Here is a 16,342-nt window from a genome sequence, read left to right as displayed (position 1 = left end):
AGGAAAACAAAAAGAAAGAGGATGTGGGGTAGTGCTGTTAATAAGGGACTAGATCAGTACATTAGTGAGAGGATCATAGACCAAAGGATTAAGATGTAGAATCAGTTTGGGTAGAGCTAAGAACCAGCAAGGAGCAGCAAACATTGGTGGCAGTTGTTTACAGGCCACCAAGCTATAGTGGTAATGTTGGGCATGGTATAAATCAGGAAATTAGAGCTGCATGTAACATTGGTAATAGAATAATAATAGGCAACTTCAAGTCACATATAAACTGGGTAAATCTAATTAGTACTAATGCTGTGGAGGATGAATTCCTGGAGTGTGTTTCTGGGAGATGGATTTCTGGAGCAGTACAGTGAAGAGCCAACTGGAGATAGGGCTATTTTAGATTTAGTATTATGTAATGAGAAAGGGTTAATTAATATTCTTGGTGTAAAGGAGCCTTTAAGAAATAGTGAACATAATATGATAGAATTTTATAGTAAGTTTGAAAGTAATTTCGTTCATTATGAAACTAGGGTCTTAAATCTAAACAATGAGGGGCAAGTTGGCTATGGTGGATTAGAAAAATATATTAAAGGATTTGACTCTAGATAGGCAATGGCTAGTATTTAAAGAAGTATTACGTGTTCTACACAAACATACATTCCTCTAAGACAGAAAAACCCAACAGGAAAGGCAAATTAACTGTGGCTAATGAAATAAGTTAAAGATTGCATCAGATCAAAGAAAGTGGCTTATAAACTTGCCAAAAAAAATGGTAAGCCCAAGGATTGGGAACAATTTAAAATCCAGCAAAGGAGAACCAAGAAACTGATAAAGGGAAAAGAGAATATGAATGCAAGCTAGCGAGAAACATAAAGGTGGACTGTAAAAGCTTCTTTAGGTATATATGAAAAGGGGAAGATTAGCAAGGACAAATGTGTGTCCATTACAGGCAGAGACAGCACAATCCATAATAGAGAATAGGGAAATGGTAGAGAAACTGAATAATTAAGTTGCGTCTGTCTTCCCAGAGGAAGATAGAGAGAATCTACCAGAGATATTAGGGAGCCAAGGGTCTTGTGAAAATGAGGAACAGAAAGAAATTTATATTAATAAAGAGGGAGTACTTGGAAAGTAATTGGATTGAAGGTTGATAAATCTCCTAGACCAGATGGAACTACATACCAGAGTGTTAAAGGAGGTGGCTATAGATATAGTGGGTGCATTGGTGGTTATCTTTCAAAATTCTATAGGGAAGATTCCTGCAGATTGGAAAGTAGCAATTGTAACCCCAGTATTTAAAAAAGCGGGAGGGAGAAAACGGAGAACTACAGACCTGTTAGTTTGAAGTCAGTATTCGGGAAAATGTTAGAATCTACTGTAAAGAATGTGATAACTAGACAGTTAGAAAATAATTATATGATTGGGCAGAGTCAATATGGATTTATGAAAAGGAAATCATGTTTCACAAACCTTTTGGCGTTTTTTGAAAATGTTACCTGCAGCATAGATAAAGGAGAACCAGTGGATGTGATGTATTTGGATTTTCAGAAGGCTTTTAATAAGGTCCCACACAGAAGGTTAGTAAACAAAATTTGAGCACATGGGATTGGGGGTAATATACTGATATGGGTTGAGAATTAGTTAACAGACAGAAAACAGAGTGTGGGAATAAACGGGGCATTTTCATGACGTCAGGCCATTACCAGTGAGGTAATGATCAGTGATGAACCGTAAGGATCAGTGCTGGGGCCACAGCTGTTCACAATCTAGATAAACGATTTGGATGTGGAAACCAAATGTTATATTTTCAAATTTGTGGATGACATAAAACTAGGTGGGAATATGAGTTGCCAGTGGGATGCAAAAAGGCTTCAAGGGGATTTGGACAGGCTAAGTGAATGGCCAAGAACATGGCAGAACGAATATAATGTGAATAGCCATGAAGTTAGCCATTTTGGTAAGAAAAAAAACAGAAAGGCAGAGTATTTCTTAAATGGTGAGAGGTTGGGAAGTGTTGATGTCCAAAGGGACCTGGGCGTCCTTGTCCACGTGTCACTAAAAGCTAGCATGCAGGTGCAGCAAGCAATTGGGAAGGTAAATGGTATGTTGGCCTTCATCGCTAGGGATTTGAGTACAGGAGCAAAGATGTCTTGCTGAAATGTTATAGAGCCTTGGTGAGACCACACCTGGAGTATTATGTACAGTTTTGTCTCCTTATTTAAGGAAGGATATATTTGCCATAGAGAGCGCGCAACGGAGGTTCACCAGACTAATCCATAGGATAGCGGAATTATCCGATGAGGAGAGATTGAGGAAACAGGGCCTGTATTCTCTAGAGTTTCGTAGAATTGAAGTTGATCTCATAAAAAATTTTGTAAGTTTCAATAGGACGTGACAGAGTAGATGTGGATAGGATGTTTTCCCTGGCTGGTGAGTCTAAGTCAAGGGGACATAGTCTCGGAATAAAGTACAGGCCATTTAAGGCTGAGATGAAGAGGAATTATGTCACACAGAGAGTGGTGAATACTTGGAGTTCTCTACCCCAGAGGCTGTCAAAGCTCAATCATTGAGCATGTCCAAGACAGAAATTGACAGATTTCTGGATACAAATGACATCAAGAGACATGGTGATAGTGGGGGAATGGCGTTGAGGTAAATCATCAGCTATGACCTGTTTGAATGACAGAGCAGGCTCGTCAGGCCAAATTGCCAACTCCTGCTCCTACGTTCATCTGGCTAGTTTGCCCTCATCTAAGTGTTCCCCCATGGGTGGTGACGGGGGGGTGGTTGAGTCATCGTGTGGGTTGGGGTCAGGTGGTCAGCGAACAGGGGTTGGGTGGGAGGGTGAGGGGTTAGTCAGAGCGGGTGGAGAGGTAGTCCGGAGGGTAGTTGAAAGGGTGTGTGTTTGTTTAGGGGAGTTGGGAGTGTAGTTGAGATGTGGGGAGGGTAGTCGGGGGGGGGTCCAATGTAGGGTTGGGGGAGGATATTGGGGGAATTAGTAGTAAGATCCAGGAGTTAGAAGTGGTTTTAATCCTTTTAATTTTTCTTGTGTAACTATTCTGCAAAAAGAATCAGAATCATCCAAAGTCTCTGAATTAAAATTGAGTTTTGGATGGTTCCCAGCGCAGGGTAATTGCCGATCAGAAGTTTAAACTTTCCAGGCAATTGCCATGCAGTCGTTGCATGGGGATTTCTGGGCGGTCCCCCAGCGCAACCTCTGGGGTACGCCCAGGGTACAACCTCCAGGGTAACTGAAGTTCCGGGCCTTTTCACCGTGAATATTAAGCACCAAGTTCTCACCATTTTTAAGTCTTGTTTCCATTATTGCCACTACATCAGATTCCTACACAGCTATTTGTGATTGTAGCTCATCAGCTTATTCACCACAGTTTGTGTGTTTACATGGATGCATTCTAAATCTGTCTTTGTATTTCTCGTAGTTCTTCATCAATTGCTCATATCTAATATGGTACTACTTCCTTCTCGAGTACTATCCAATACTTATGCACTTTATTCCTCTTTTCTATGTGCTGGTGCCCACCACCCTGCCAATTTAGTTTAAACCTTCCCCAGTGAGCCTCCCCACAAGGACATTGGTCCCAGTTCTGTTGAGGTGTAACCCATCCCTTTCGCATAGGTGCTTCCTGGCTGGGTATTGGTCCCAATAATCTGAAGATCTCCCTCATGCACCATGCCTCAAAGCACACATTGATCCCCCCTATCTTCCTATTTCAACTCTTGCTATCATGTGATACTGGGATAATTCAGAGATTAGTTCCTCCCTAACCACTGAATGTCTGACCATAGGACCTCAATATCTGCTCCCTCTATGTCATTGGTACTGATTTGTTCCATAACTTCTGGCTCACTCCCTTCCTCCTGCAAAATATTCTGCACCCTCTCTGGGATGTCCTTTAACCTGGCATCAGAAAGGCAACACACCATGCAGCACTCACAATAATAGTTACAAAAATGCCTCTATCCCCCTATCTATGAAATCTGCTATAATGACTGAAGTTTTACTGTTCCCCCTTTGTTGTCCCTTGCTCATTGGTGCCATGGTCTGGGCTGCATACCTTCAAGGTGTTGTCACTCCCAGCAGTCTCCAATGCTGAGTACTGGTCTGAGAGTGGCACATAGCCCGCAAACTCCTGCACTCCCTGCATCTTCCTACTTCTCCAGATGGCCACCCATCTACTATCCTGAACTCCCTCTGTCTGTGTGACAGAAATATATGATCCAGGAAAAACTCAGCCTCCCTAATGCTCCGCGGTGACTCCAGATGCCCATCAAGTTTGGAAAATCTTGAGCTCAAACTCAAGCAGCTGGAGACACTTCCTAAACATGGTTCTCCAAGAGATGTGAAGTGTCTTGAAGTTCCCACATGGCATATGAATTGCAAGCAACCACGGCTATCATGTCATACTCTACTAAATGAATTTGCACCTGTAATCCATTGCGTTTGTTCCTCATCCTCCTTGTGTTTGTATAAAGAATAGCTGTTTTCATTATAAAGCAGAAGATAAAGAGTGATTTGACAGCAGTGCTTCAAACAATGAAAACAGGGTAGATAGAAACAGATTTTTCCAGTGGTTGCGGGGTATAGAGTATGAGGACATAACAATGAGATTAAATGCAAAAGATTTAGGGTAAAGAGTAGGAAAAACCTTTTTACACAAGAGTTCTGGAGCTGTGGAATACACTCCCAGAATTAGTGAATAAAGCAGATACCATAGCCCCGACCACAGCCCTGAGGTGCTCAGAGTGGGCGGGTGCAAAGAAAATCCCCATGGACTCCTCACTGTGAAATTCTGACCATTTCAATTTCCAAGTCTCATTTAAATGGTCGAGCTCCAGCTTAAAGTTATGACCAGTGGGTGAGAATGGAAACTGGGATGAGAATTGGATATCCAGGGATGGGAGGAAACAGTCCCCAACAAGTAAAACATCAATGGAGAGTCCAGACTAATCAAAGTGAGAGGATATTGGGGAAGAAAGCTGGGGGTAAAGGAGGATCAATGTTTCCTTGTGCCATGAGAAACATTCGGGTGTCTCCTGGGCCACAGGGGTTCATACCAAAATATGAAATAAAGTTTACAATAAGTGAGAGCAGAGAGAGCTAGCTTGAGGGAAAATAGTTCAAGAGGACAACAGATAAAAGTTGGGAAATCAGCTGAAGAGAGTCAGTGAGAGCGAAAGTTAGAGTCAGAATGCAAGTTGAAAACAGAAAAAAATTCAGAGGTGAACGTCACTGCTGAGGAGCAAGCAGATTGTTGGGTAACAGGTAAGAATTTGTATATTTGTTTGTTTGTTTTATTAAATTGTTTTTTTACTATTGGAAACTACAATTGAGTGAATTTCAATGTGTTTTGTATTTGTAGATAACATTTCCATCTGTTTTTCATTAACATTTTACTGTTTTGGTATCTTATTCTATCAAAGGTAACTAGTCTTATAGGTCAGTGTCTTATGGCAGTGACTTAGAGCATCAGGGCCGGGTGAGCACCACAGGAGCAGCCCCAAGCATTTAAACTATAGCAGCAGTAAAGGGTAAACAAATTTTGAAGTAAATTTGCAAAAGTCTCACACCATCAACATAGTGAATGAACCTGTGCAAACTAAGTAACATCACAGAGAGCACACAGAGGAGGATCTCTGAGGGCGAGCAAAATGGGTGAGTAAAAAGTATTTTGTTCAAACAAAAGCAATCTATTTAATATTACTTCAGGCTATCAATAAACAAAAAATGAAAATGACTAGAAAGGGCTATGTCCTGGGGCTGTGGTTATGTGGGAATTACTGGACAGCGACACAACTGCAGGAAATGTCTCTTCCTTCAATCAATCACTCTGGCCCAGTCTTTGAGCTGGAGTGCGATTTAGAGATACTCTAAAACATAAGGGACCAGGAGGAACTTCTGATAATTGTTTTATTCAGAACACAGTCACATTCCAGAGAAAAGCACAGGTGGAGGAAGGAGTATCTGTCAGAAAGTCAGGTAGTGAGGACTTAGGACATGTTCAGAAGGAGGTCTACATGAGCAATGAAACAAGCCTGAATATAAACAAAACAGAAAGGAGATCATAGGATAAACTAAACTAAGGAAGGACATAAGTGGCCAGGGAATAACATGAGTTTAAAAAGATAGTTAAAATAAAAAATGAGAGGAATGCTTTTGAAAGCGAGTTAAACTGTCCATACAGAAATGCACCAGTGTCCATAATAAAACAGGAAATGGTGGCAATAATACGTTGCCAGGAACCAGGTCTAGTAGCAATTGCTGAGAAACATAGTCACAGAATAATCAAGACGGAGTTAAACAGAATTATGCAATCAAATATATGAAGATTGATTCACAGCATTCTGAGTCAACTGGAGTTTCTTGAATTTTCTTTCACAGATTTCTCCTCTGGACCAGCCAACCACTTTAAAATGGCCTAACCTGCCACACCCATGGCACTGTGCAATTCAGGAGGGGCATTCTTCCCGCCTGTGGATCTCCTTCCCGCCACAGTGGGGACATTGGAAAATGGTGGTTGGAGCCTTTTTGGGGCATTTCCCTGGTTGCTGCTTTGCTATACTTTCAGTTTAACAACCCACAAACTGAGCAACTTCATCTTGGGAAATTTCCCTCTCATCTTGAACAAAAGCCTTATTCTGCTTCCACTCTTCAGCCTGTCTGGCCAGTTGTACTGCTTTGCTTAAATTTAAACCTTCCCAAGATTGTAAGAAGTCAGAGAGATTCTCATTTAAAATGCCAGCTATTCTGTTCCTAATTCGGCCATCTTTTAGTATTCCATACTCAATTTTTGGCTAAGCAATACAATTCATTGATGAATCAATCAATCTTTTCACCTTGGTTTTGGCTGCGCCAATTAAATTTTGTCCTATGACAATATTTTTACAAAGACTGAAGCATGAGTCAAAGGCTCCAATCACATCCTCGTAGAACGCTGTGTCTTTGTCCAGCCCCCATCTGACTAGCATGTCATCTGCTATGCTCCCAACAGCATATAACAAAGTGCTAACTTGATCTTTGTTCTCTTTACTCGCAAGACCTGAGGCATTGCATACCAAGTAAAACGTCTTCGCCAATTTTGTCATTGCTCAGCCTGTCTGGGGCTCTCTATATTTTAAAAGGATTCTGGTAGGGACAAAATAGTAGCCATTTCTCAACCTGGTTTAAGGTTGCCTTTTCTACGCTGCTTGTCTTGCCAGTCACTGGGCTGCCCTCGTTATTTGATCATTGCCGGTATGGTTGCTGGGTTGGCCTTGAACTTCTTTATTTACTGCTCTGCACTGTTGCTGGGTTTCACTTGAAGCTTTTCCCACCATTTTCTACTGTTCCTCTGTGGATGTAGTCACTGTTACCACCATCTATTATTGTGGGTTTATCTTGGGGTTCGTTGGCTTCCAACTATAGAAGAGATCTTGCTGGATGCAATGATCTTTTGTTCATGAACATTTATTTACATGCTAACTATTTACAAAGGTTAAATAAGACCGAGACATAGCTGGAGCTACTCTGATGTGCTTCTCACTCATCTCATCTCTCAGTGAGTGACATCACTGTGACACAGCTCCTTACGCACATACTCAGTAGCCATCATTAGAGGTAACCCTTTACTATGCTTTGGGGGTTAGAAGGTTCTTTTGTTTAATTTATCTGTGCTTTTCTTCACAGAAGGCAGTTGCAGTTTTGTTTTGATGTAGGCTGCAGTTCACTGAGTTGAGGGAGCCAAAAGGAGATGAATGTTGGTCAGGCAAACACAGAAAATACTAACCTTACTATTCACCATGGGGAATGCGGGCAGGGCTTGAGCTCAGTTTGAAATTCATGAGGAAAGAAGCTGGAAGATTAGCCTTGCTCGAACCTAGATGAAGAAATCTACAGTGGTCCTCTCAGAACCTTGTGGCAGAAAACAGTCAGCAGAGTTAGCTTGGAAGGCTGTTGGATATCTGCCAGCAACCAAAACAAAGAGCTAAGGAACTCAGTCATGAGGTCTTAAAGAAAAGATGGAGGGCCGCTTAGCCAAAAAGTGAATGGAAGGATCCCCATAAAATCTCACCTCAGAGGATAGCTGGGACATTGAAGAGAATTAGAGTGAATTCCAAAGGACTGTGGCATACATTTAGGTTGGTCCCTAATGAAGTGAATAAACCTTCAAGATTTCAAAAGATAAGGGAACTCTTGGTGGGAAGTAACAAGTGGAACTGAGTTTATAACATAAGTCTTTTTAAACTATAGTGTTAAATTAATGGAGTTTATTTATCTAATTTCTTTTTGTATACAATAAAAGTTGTTTTTGTTTAAAAACATGAAATCTTGGGCTGTAGTTCTGTCAGTTAATTACTGGATGTCTGGATTTCTTTTCGAACATTAACTGGAATCATAATAATATACATAGAATATCCTTTTATGTGGCCTGGAAATTGTAGTGTTAGGACTTCCACAGTTACTAGAAGTAACCAAGGATCATAAAATTAATTTCTTGATATAACATCAACGGATCTTCAGGGCTACAGTTACAATTATTCCCTAAAATCATGTCCCAGAAGTAAATTTTAAATGCATTATTATAGGTGACAGTCAGATGCAATTCCAAGGACAAATGTCTTGTAAATTTGAAACTGAAGAGTATTTATTGCACAGCAAAATCTATATAGAGAAATTCAGGATTAGTTTTTCTATGTTCCAAAAAACCAATGTCAGTTGACCCCATTTCTGAACTTGTGCAAATAAGGGACTGAATCTGGGAGATTATGCCAAACTGTGTGAAGTTTCAGTGGTGATATCCGATGCAAACATTCTAGATGTTAGAATGGTAAAGAGAACCCACAGCTTATAATCATGCATAAATGTGGAAGGCTACAATTATGCCAAAGCAACTTAACATGCTCCTCTAGTCATGAACTATGCAGAGATCAATGGCCCCTCCTCATACATTGTAGATATTGGACTCTGGCATGCAATATGTTATTTTCACTGTCTAATGTCGCAATTATATAAATATCATGAACAAAAATTTCTCCGTATGTTGGCAAATGGGGTTGTAATAATTCATTTCTGGATGGATCTGATCTTCATAGAATACTAAAAATGCTAACAAGTACAATCAAGCCTTCTTTATGATTACTCCTTTCATACCAGCTTTCCAGCCAATTTAACCATTTATTTGCCCCAGCATTGCACAGATGGGAGTTACAAAGCTAACAAACCCGGATATTCATAACTGAGAAGATGTTATATGTGTACAGAAGAGTTTTGAATGGGGAACAGAATTATCTGATTTGCTTACATGAATATTCATATTTTCTCAGTTCTGAAGTAACACACCATTTGTCCACTTTCTAGTCTAGTCTATCTATCCACATGAATTCCATTGGTTCTTACCCTACTAATGGAGGATTAAACAATCCATAGAAAATATTATAATCAGCAAGATCACACTTTTAATGAATATTCGCTGTGTTATTGATGAAAACATAGATAAACATGGAAGCTGCTTGGTGCTCACATGCTCATCATGAATTACACAAAAATAGATACCCCAGCCAATGTTTAGGAATCATCTTATTTCAGAGGGAACATTGAGTATATGCTATGAAAAGCATCCACTTATTACAACTTGGTATTATGGTATTAGTCATCTCAATTTCTCTGCTCCTCTCACCCATTCTAATCTGTCTCTCTCTGAACTTACTGCACTCCGTTCTCTCAGGTCCAACCCCAACATTGTCATCAAACCCGCTGACAAGGGTGGTGCTGTTGTTGTCTGGTGCACTGACCTCTACCTCGCGGAGGCTGAGTGTCAACTCGCAGACACTTCCTCCTACCTCTCCCTGGACCATGACCCCACCACGGAACATCAAGCCATTGTTTCCAGGACTGTCACTGACCTCATCTCCTCTGGAGATCTTCCTCCCACAGCTTCCAACCTGATAGTCACCCAACATCAGACGGCCCGCTTCTACCTCCTACCCAAAATCCACAAACAGAACTGTCCTGGCAGACCGATCGTGTCAGCCTGTTCCTGCCCCATGAAACTCATTTCTCGTTATCTTGGCTCCCTTCTCTCTCCCCTTGTCCAGTCCCTTCCCACCTACATCCGTGATTCCTCTGACACCTTACGTCACATCAACAATTTCCAGTTCCCTGGCCCCAACCGCTTCCTCTTCACCATGGACGTCCAATCCCTCTACACCTCCATCCCCCACTGGGATGGTCTGAGGGCCCTGAGCTTCTTCCTTGAACAGAGGCCCCAACAATCCCCATCCACCATTACTCTCCTCCATCTGGCTGAACTTGTTCTCACACTGAACAATTTCTCCTTTAACTCCTCTCACTTCCTCCAAATAAAAGGTGTGGCTATGGGTACCCGCATGGGCCCCAGCTATGCCTGTCTCTTTATGGGGTATGTGGAACATTCCTTGTTCCAGTCCTACTCCGGCCCCCTCTCACAACTCTTTCTCTGGTACATCGATGATTACTTCGGTGCTGCTTCATGCTCTCGTCGGGACCTGGAAAAATTTATTAATTTTGCTTCCAATCTCCACCCCTCCATCATTTTCACATGGTCCATCTCTGACACTTTTCTTCCCTTCCTTGACCTCTCTGTCTCAATTTCTGATGATAGACTGTCCACCAATATCCATTACAAGCCTACCGACTCCCACAGCTACCTCGACTACAGCTCCTCACACCCCGCTTCCTGTAAGGACTCCATCCCATTCTCTCAGTTCCTTCGCCTCCGTCGCATCTGTTCTGATGACGCTACCTTCAAGAACAGTTCCTCTGACATGTCCTCCTTCTTCCTTAACCGAGGATTTCACCCACGGTCGTTGACAGGGCCCTCAAACGTGTCCGGCCCATCTCCTGCGCATCCGCCCTCATGCCTTCTCCTCCCTCCCAGAAACATGATAGGGTCCCCCTTGTCCTCACTTATCACCCCACCAGCCTCCGCATTCAAAGGATCATCCTCCGCCATTTCCGCCAACTCCAGCATGATGCCACCACCAAACACATCTTCCCTTCACCCCCCCTGGCGGCATTCCGTAGGGATCGTTCCCTCCAGGACACCCTGGTCCACTCCTCCATCACCCCCTACTCTTCAACCCCCACCCATGGCACCTCCCCATGCCCACGCAGAAGATGCAACACCTGCCCCTTCACTTCCTCTCTCCCCACCGTCCAAGGGCTCAAACACTCCTTTCAAGTGAAGCAGCATTTCACTTGCATTTCCCCCAACTTAGTCTACTGCATTCGTTGCTCCCAATGGGGTCTCCTCTACATTGGAGAGACCAAACGCAAACTGGGCGACCACTTTGCAGAACACCTGCGGTCTGTCCGCAAGAAAGACCCAAACCTCCCTGTCGCTTGCCATTTTAACACTCCACCCTGCTCTCTTGCCCACATGTCTGTCCTTGGCTTGCTGCATTGTTCCAGTGAAGCCCAACGCAAACTGGAGGAACAGCACCTCATCTTCCGACTAGGCACTTTACAGCCTTCCAGGCTGAATATTAAATTCAACAACTTTAGATCTTAAACTCCCTCCCCCCATCCCCACCCCATTTCTTCCCCCTCCCTTTTGTTTTTTTCAATAATTTATATAGATTTTTCTTTTCCCACCTATTTCCATTATTTTTAAATCTAAAACTAATACCTTGTCAGTCTTTCCACCCCACTCCCACTAGAGTTGTACCTTGAGTGTCCTGCCATCCATTCTTAATTAGCACTTTTCTTAGATAATATCACCACCTTCAACACCTCTTTGATCCTTTTGTCTGTGACATCTTTTGATTATCTGCTCCTATCACTGCTTGCTTGTCCCTACAACCACCCCACCCTCAACTTCTCTCCCCCCGCCCCCCACCTTAAACCAGCTTATATTTCACCCCTCTCCTAACTATACTCAGTTCTATTTAAGGGTCATGTGGACTTGAAACATCGACTCTTTTCTTCTCCACCGATGCTGCCAGACCTGCTGAGTTTTTCCAGGTAATTCTGTTTTTGTTTTGGTATTATATCTTCTGAGAAAACCCTGTAGCAAAGTTAAAACTTCAGACAGTACACAAGCAGCAACTACCCAATGAAGCCTGTATCATTGATGCTATCAAGTACTCTGGTGAGAATACAAGGGTACACTTCCAACTCCGAGCTGAACATTGACAAAACTGTTCCATTTCTGAATCATAGATGAAGTCTGTCACAAGTTTGTGGCTTTGCCTTGAAATCAAATTATTGTCGAGTAACAAATTCTTATCCAGTATTGTTTTCTTGAGATTTTACACAATTAACATTGGGGATACTCAATAATTTCCAAGATGCTACTTTGATCTGAAAACAGATGTGTTTTCTGCTACCTTCCATTCAGTTGGGACTACAGGAAAGTTGAAAACATAGGAACAGGCAAGAAGCCAATTGCTTAAGAATATTGAGAACCTGAGCTCCTGTGCCATCTCAAATCAGACTTTCAAAGGAAACTTTGGCATTGTCACGTATGCTCTTAAATTGACCAACGGGCTGTCATACTGAGGTAAAACTTTAGGGTCCAAACAATGGATTCAAAAAGCATTTCAACATTTCCACTTTACTCAAAGGTTTAAGAAGCCACTCTTTTCCCTAGATGCAACATGACACATAGGAATTGGAGTAGGCCATTTAACCCCTAGAGCCTTTTCTGCCATTCGATGAGATTGTGACTGACCTATGATCTAACTCCATGAACCTCCTTTGCCCCATATCCCTTAATATCTTTGGTTAATAAAAATCTATCAATCTCAATTTTAAAATTAACAATTGATCCAGTATTTATTGCCCTTTGTAGACACATTCAGAACTTCTACCACTCTTTACAAGAATAAGTGTTTCCTAATTTCAATCCTGATAAGTCTGACCCTAATTTTTTGACTATATCCCTCATCTTAGATTCCCCAACTAGTAGAAAGCTTCTCCCTATCTAGCCTATTTGTTCCCCTTAATATCTTGAATATTTTGATCAAATCACCCCTTTTCCTTATAAATTCCAAGGAATACAATCCTAGTTTGAGCAAACTCCCCTCTCAATTTAACCCCTGGAGTCCAGGTATCATTCTAGTAAACCTAAGCTGCACTCTCTCCAACTAGGGTTTCCAATGCTGGTTATAAGACTGGGAGATAGTTTAACGTTCATGCAAGCTGGAAATTATCTCTGATTCTTTGGCACCAGATCTTTGGTCTCAGTTCAGACAAGCTCTACATCATCTGACTGATGGATCTAGGACAATCAGTCTATCATCAGATTATTGCCAGAGGACCAGATTTTAATCAAAGTTTATTTTTGGATCTAGCTTCCATCTTTGAAAAGGAATAGGTTATGTTGATAGAGTTAGACAAATAGGCATAGGAAGCAGCTCATATGGAGCAGTTGAACCTAAAAGCCTGTTTCTGTTCTCTACATTCTATGTAATTCTATGAATAGTAAGGCCCTTAAGGTAGAATGACAAGTAGGGGAGGTTTCAAAGCTCATTCTTTTAAATTAAGACAAATTACATTCAAGCAAAATGTAAAATGAAAAGAAAATGAGAAGTTAATCCATGGACGGACAGAAATTTTGGATTAACCAAATCAATGTACCTGAACAACAAAAGTGATTGCAATTCAAAAAGAATTCATATTTTGACAGCATTTTATATTTATATAGTGCCTTTAACACAAAATATCCTGAGGCACTTCACAAGAGTGTTATAAAGCAAAATTAGATGCTGAGCTACATAAGGCGAGATGAGAGCAGATAGTCAAAAGTTTGGTCTAGGAGGTCGGTTTTAAGAAGTGTCTTAGAGGAAAAGGAGGTAGGGAGTCAGAAAGGTTTCGGGAGGAAATTCCAGAGCTAAGGGTCAAGGCAACTGAAGGCATGGTCGTCGATGTTAGAGCAATTAAAAACAAGGATGCTCAAAAGGTCAGCATTAGGTAACTGCAGATATCTTAAAGGGTTATGGGACCGGAGGAAATTACAGATATAGGAAGGAACAGATTTTTTTTAAAATGAGTATTTTAAAATCAAGGTTTGCTTGACTGGGAGCCAATGTAGGCTAGCGAGCACAGCAATGATAGGTGAGAGTTAGGGCATGGGCAACAGACTTTTGGATGACCTCAAATTTACAGAGGGTAGAAGGTGGAAGGCTAGCCAGTAGTGTGTTGGAATAGTCAAGAGGAAATGAAGACATGAGGATTTCAGCAACAGAACAGCTGAGGCAGAGGGCTTAGTCAGGAAACATTACAAAGATAGAAACAGTGTCTTCGTGATGGCAGGGATGTGTTCAAAAGCATATCGCAAGGTGAAACAGGATGCCAAGGATGCAAACAGTCTGGTTTATCTCAGACAGATGCCAGGGAGGGGGTTGAAGTTGGTAGCTAGGGAATGGAATTTCAGGCAGAGACCAAAGACAATGACTTCCGTCTCCCAGATATTCCTGGAATTTTGCAGGACTAGTTAACAACTTAAATCTCAATAAACACTCTAAGTCATGTTAGCATAACTGCAGTCGAAGTATAAAAATATTTAGCTAATACTTTAAATCTAATAACAATAAACACAATGCTGAATATTCAGTTTTTGAATTGACTAACTGTTTCAGCTCATGCCCAATAGTCACAGCCACTTTATACCCCTCTCCTGATATATTAGTGCTTTGGTATCGACGGGACTTAGTTTAACACCCTGGTTAAGAGACTGGAACCACAGGTAATTAGAGTTGTGGTACAGATACTTCACTGGTTAAGGATAAGGCGGTGGCTATTCAGCTTCAGTCTTAGCTGATGATTGGTGGGAGGTGCAATTTCAAGCCTAATTAAGGATAAAAAGCGAGGTGGTGCGAGAGGTTCTGCAGTATTTGCACTGGCTGTCTGCGTTTGAGGATGTGCACGGAGGTGAAGAGTTAAAACTCTGGGCTTCAACTAAAGACAAGTTCCAGAGACGGGAGGCTTTGCCGCATCCCTATAACTGCTTAGAGAGGTGGAGGAGGGTGATGGGGTCCCTCCCTATTCAGGGTCTCCTCTGTGGCGCGATCCCAAAGAAAATCCGTCGTTCCTAAATCGCCACGCACTTCCCTCTCGTAAACTGGCCCCGCACCCACCAGATACCTGCCCGTAGCATTACTTCCAGACAGTTTAAAATATTTTCCCCCACCCCCCCACCGTGAATACTAATAAATTACCCGTCATCCCGCTCCCGGCTCCGGTGAGAAACGACTCGCCTGGCCTCCCCTCGGCGCCTGCGCAGCACTGTGGCCGGGATGCGCATGCGTGGGACTTCGGCAGCTGGGCGTTGCCTGATGGAATGAAAAACCGTTAGAATGGAATCCATGCCCGTTAGAGCAGAAACTGGCTGGCTGGGTTAGAATAAATGGAATAACGCCTGTTAGATTGTAATCCCGGATACTAAACTTCAATCGCGGTGGTGAGCTAGCAAATCCATGCTGTTAGACCCACCCCCCCCCCCCATCGAGGCTGTTAGCGGGAGGAAAGGCTAGGAGACGCATCGGGAGGAGAAAGGTCATAGCTGGGGTCAGTCCCATTTCTCCGCTCGATCCCAGGAGCCCTGCAAGTTTACTTCCCTGAAGTGCTATTCTGATTTATGTGTGAAATCACTGATCATCTCTGCTTCCACCACATTCGTAGGCAGCAAGTTCTAGGTCATTACAGGTGAGGGCTGAGTTTGCCATTGTCCCTGCCGGGGGTGAGAAGAGGCAAATGAAAAGGCAGAAACACACACACACAGCTCAGGGAAAGGTAAAGAAAACAAACGAAAGGGGAGAGAAACAAGCGAGGAAGAGAAAATAAAACCTGCATTGGAAAAGGAAGAAACAGACTTTTCGCGCGTCCCAAAACAGTATGCGTTTGGTGTATGTTTTCTTTTAACTGTTGTAGTCATGTTTACTTCTAGGGGTTGAAATGGCTAGCTATAACTTTTTTCCTCAATTGCCTTTTGTCCATTCCCCAGCTCATTGTGGCTGCCATCACTTGGTTCCAAAGTTAACTAAAGCATCTCTGGCCAGGGTTCTCTTCCCAACCCATGGGTCATTAATCTTTGTAGTCCCCCAAGGATCTTCCAGTAGCCACCTTAGCTGCATGCTGTTCCAGTATAAGCCTTGGCTAATACAAATGTATTCAATTACTAAGCATCTGTCTGCTATCAATCTCCAATCTGTGATTTATCTATTGCATTCATTGCTTTTAGGAGATGAGCTAATGTTGGACTATTGATACCATGTGCTTTTAGGGTTAGGAGTTGGTTTTTGAGGCTGGTGGTTAGGATTAGAAAGCATACCTTATTATTGACAATTTGTTGACAATATGCATGAGGGTCAGGTGCTA

At 42.3% G+C, this 16,342-nt stretch overlaps 1 protein-coding gene across 16 annotated transcripts in view; it reads right to left on the bottom strand.

Moving 5' to 3' along the window:
- Positions 1-15,249, bottom strand: part of mpdz (multiple PDZ domain crumbs cell polarity complex component) — a 420,746-nt gene extending 405,497 nt beyond the window's left edge. For 14 of the 16 annotated variants that reach the window (XM_078570535.1, XM_078570542.1, XM_078570530.1 and 11 more), the window contains exon 1: positions 15,184-15,244. Coding sequence is in view for 1 of the 16 variants with exons in the window: in XM_078570532.1 (XP_078426658.1) it covers positions 15,184-15,190 (7 nt within the window). In the remaining 15 variants the exon portion in view is untranslated. Of the gene's footprint in view, positions 1-15,183 lie in introns of all 16 variants that reach the window. The other 2 variants (XM_078570536.1, XM_078570532.1) reach the window with 2 other exon arrangements.
- Between the last annotated feature and the right edge of the window lie 1,093 nt (positions 15,250-16,342).

The sequence above is a fragment of the Cetorhinus maximus genome, chromosome 2, assembly GCF_964194155.1.
Source record: "Cetorhinus maximus chromosome 2, sCetMax3.hap1.1, whole genome shotgun sequence".
Classification (NCBI taxonomy): Eukaryota; Metazoa; Chordata; class Chondrichthyes; order Lamniformes; family Cetorhinidae; genus Cetorhinus; species Cetorhinus maximus.
The sequence above is the reverse complement of the archived record's forward strand: the minus strand, read 5'-3'. Positions and strand labels throughout refer to the sequence as shown.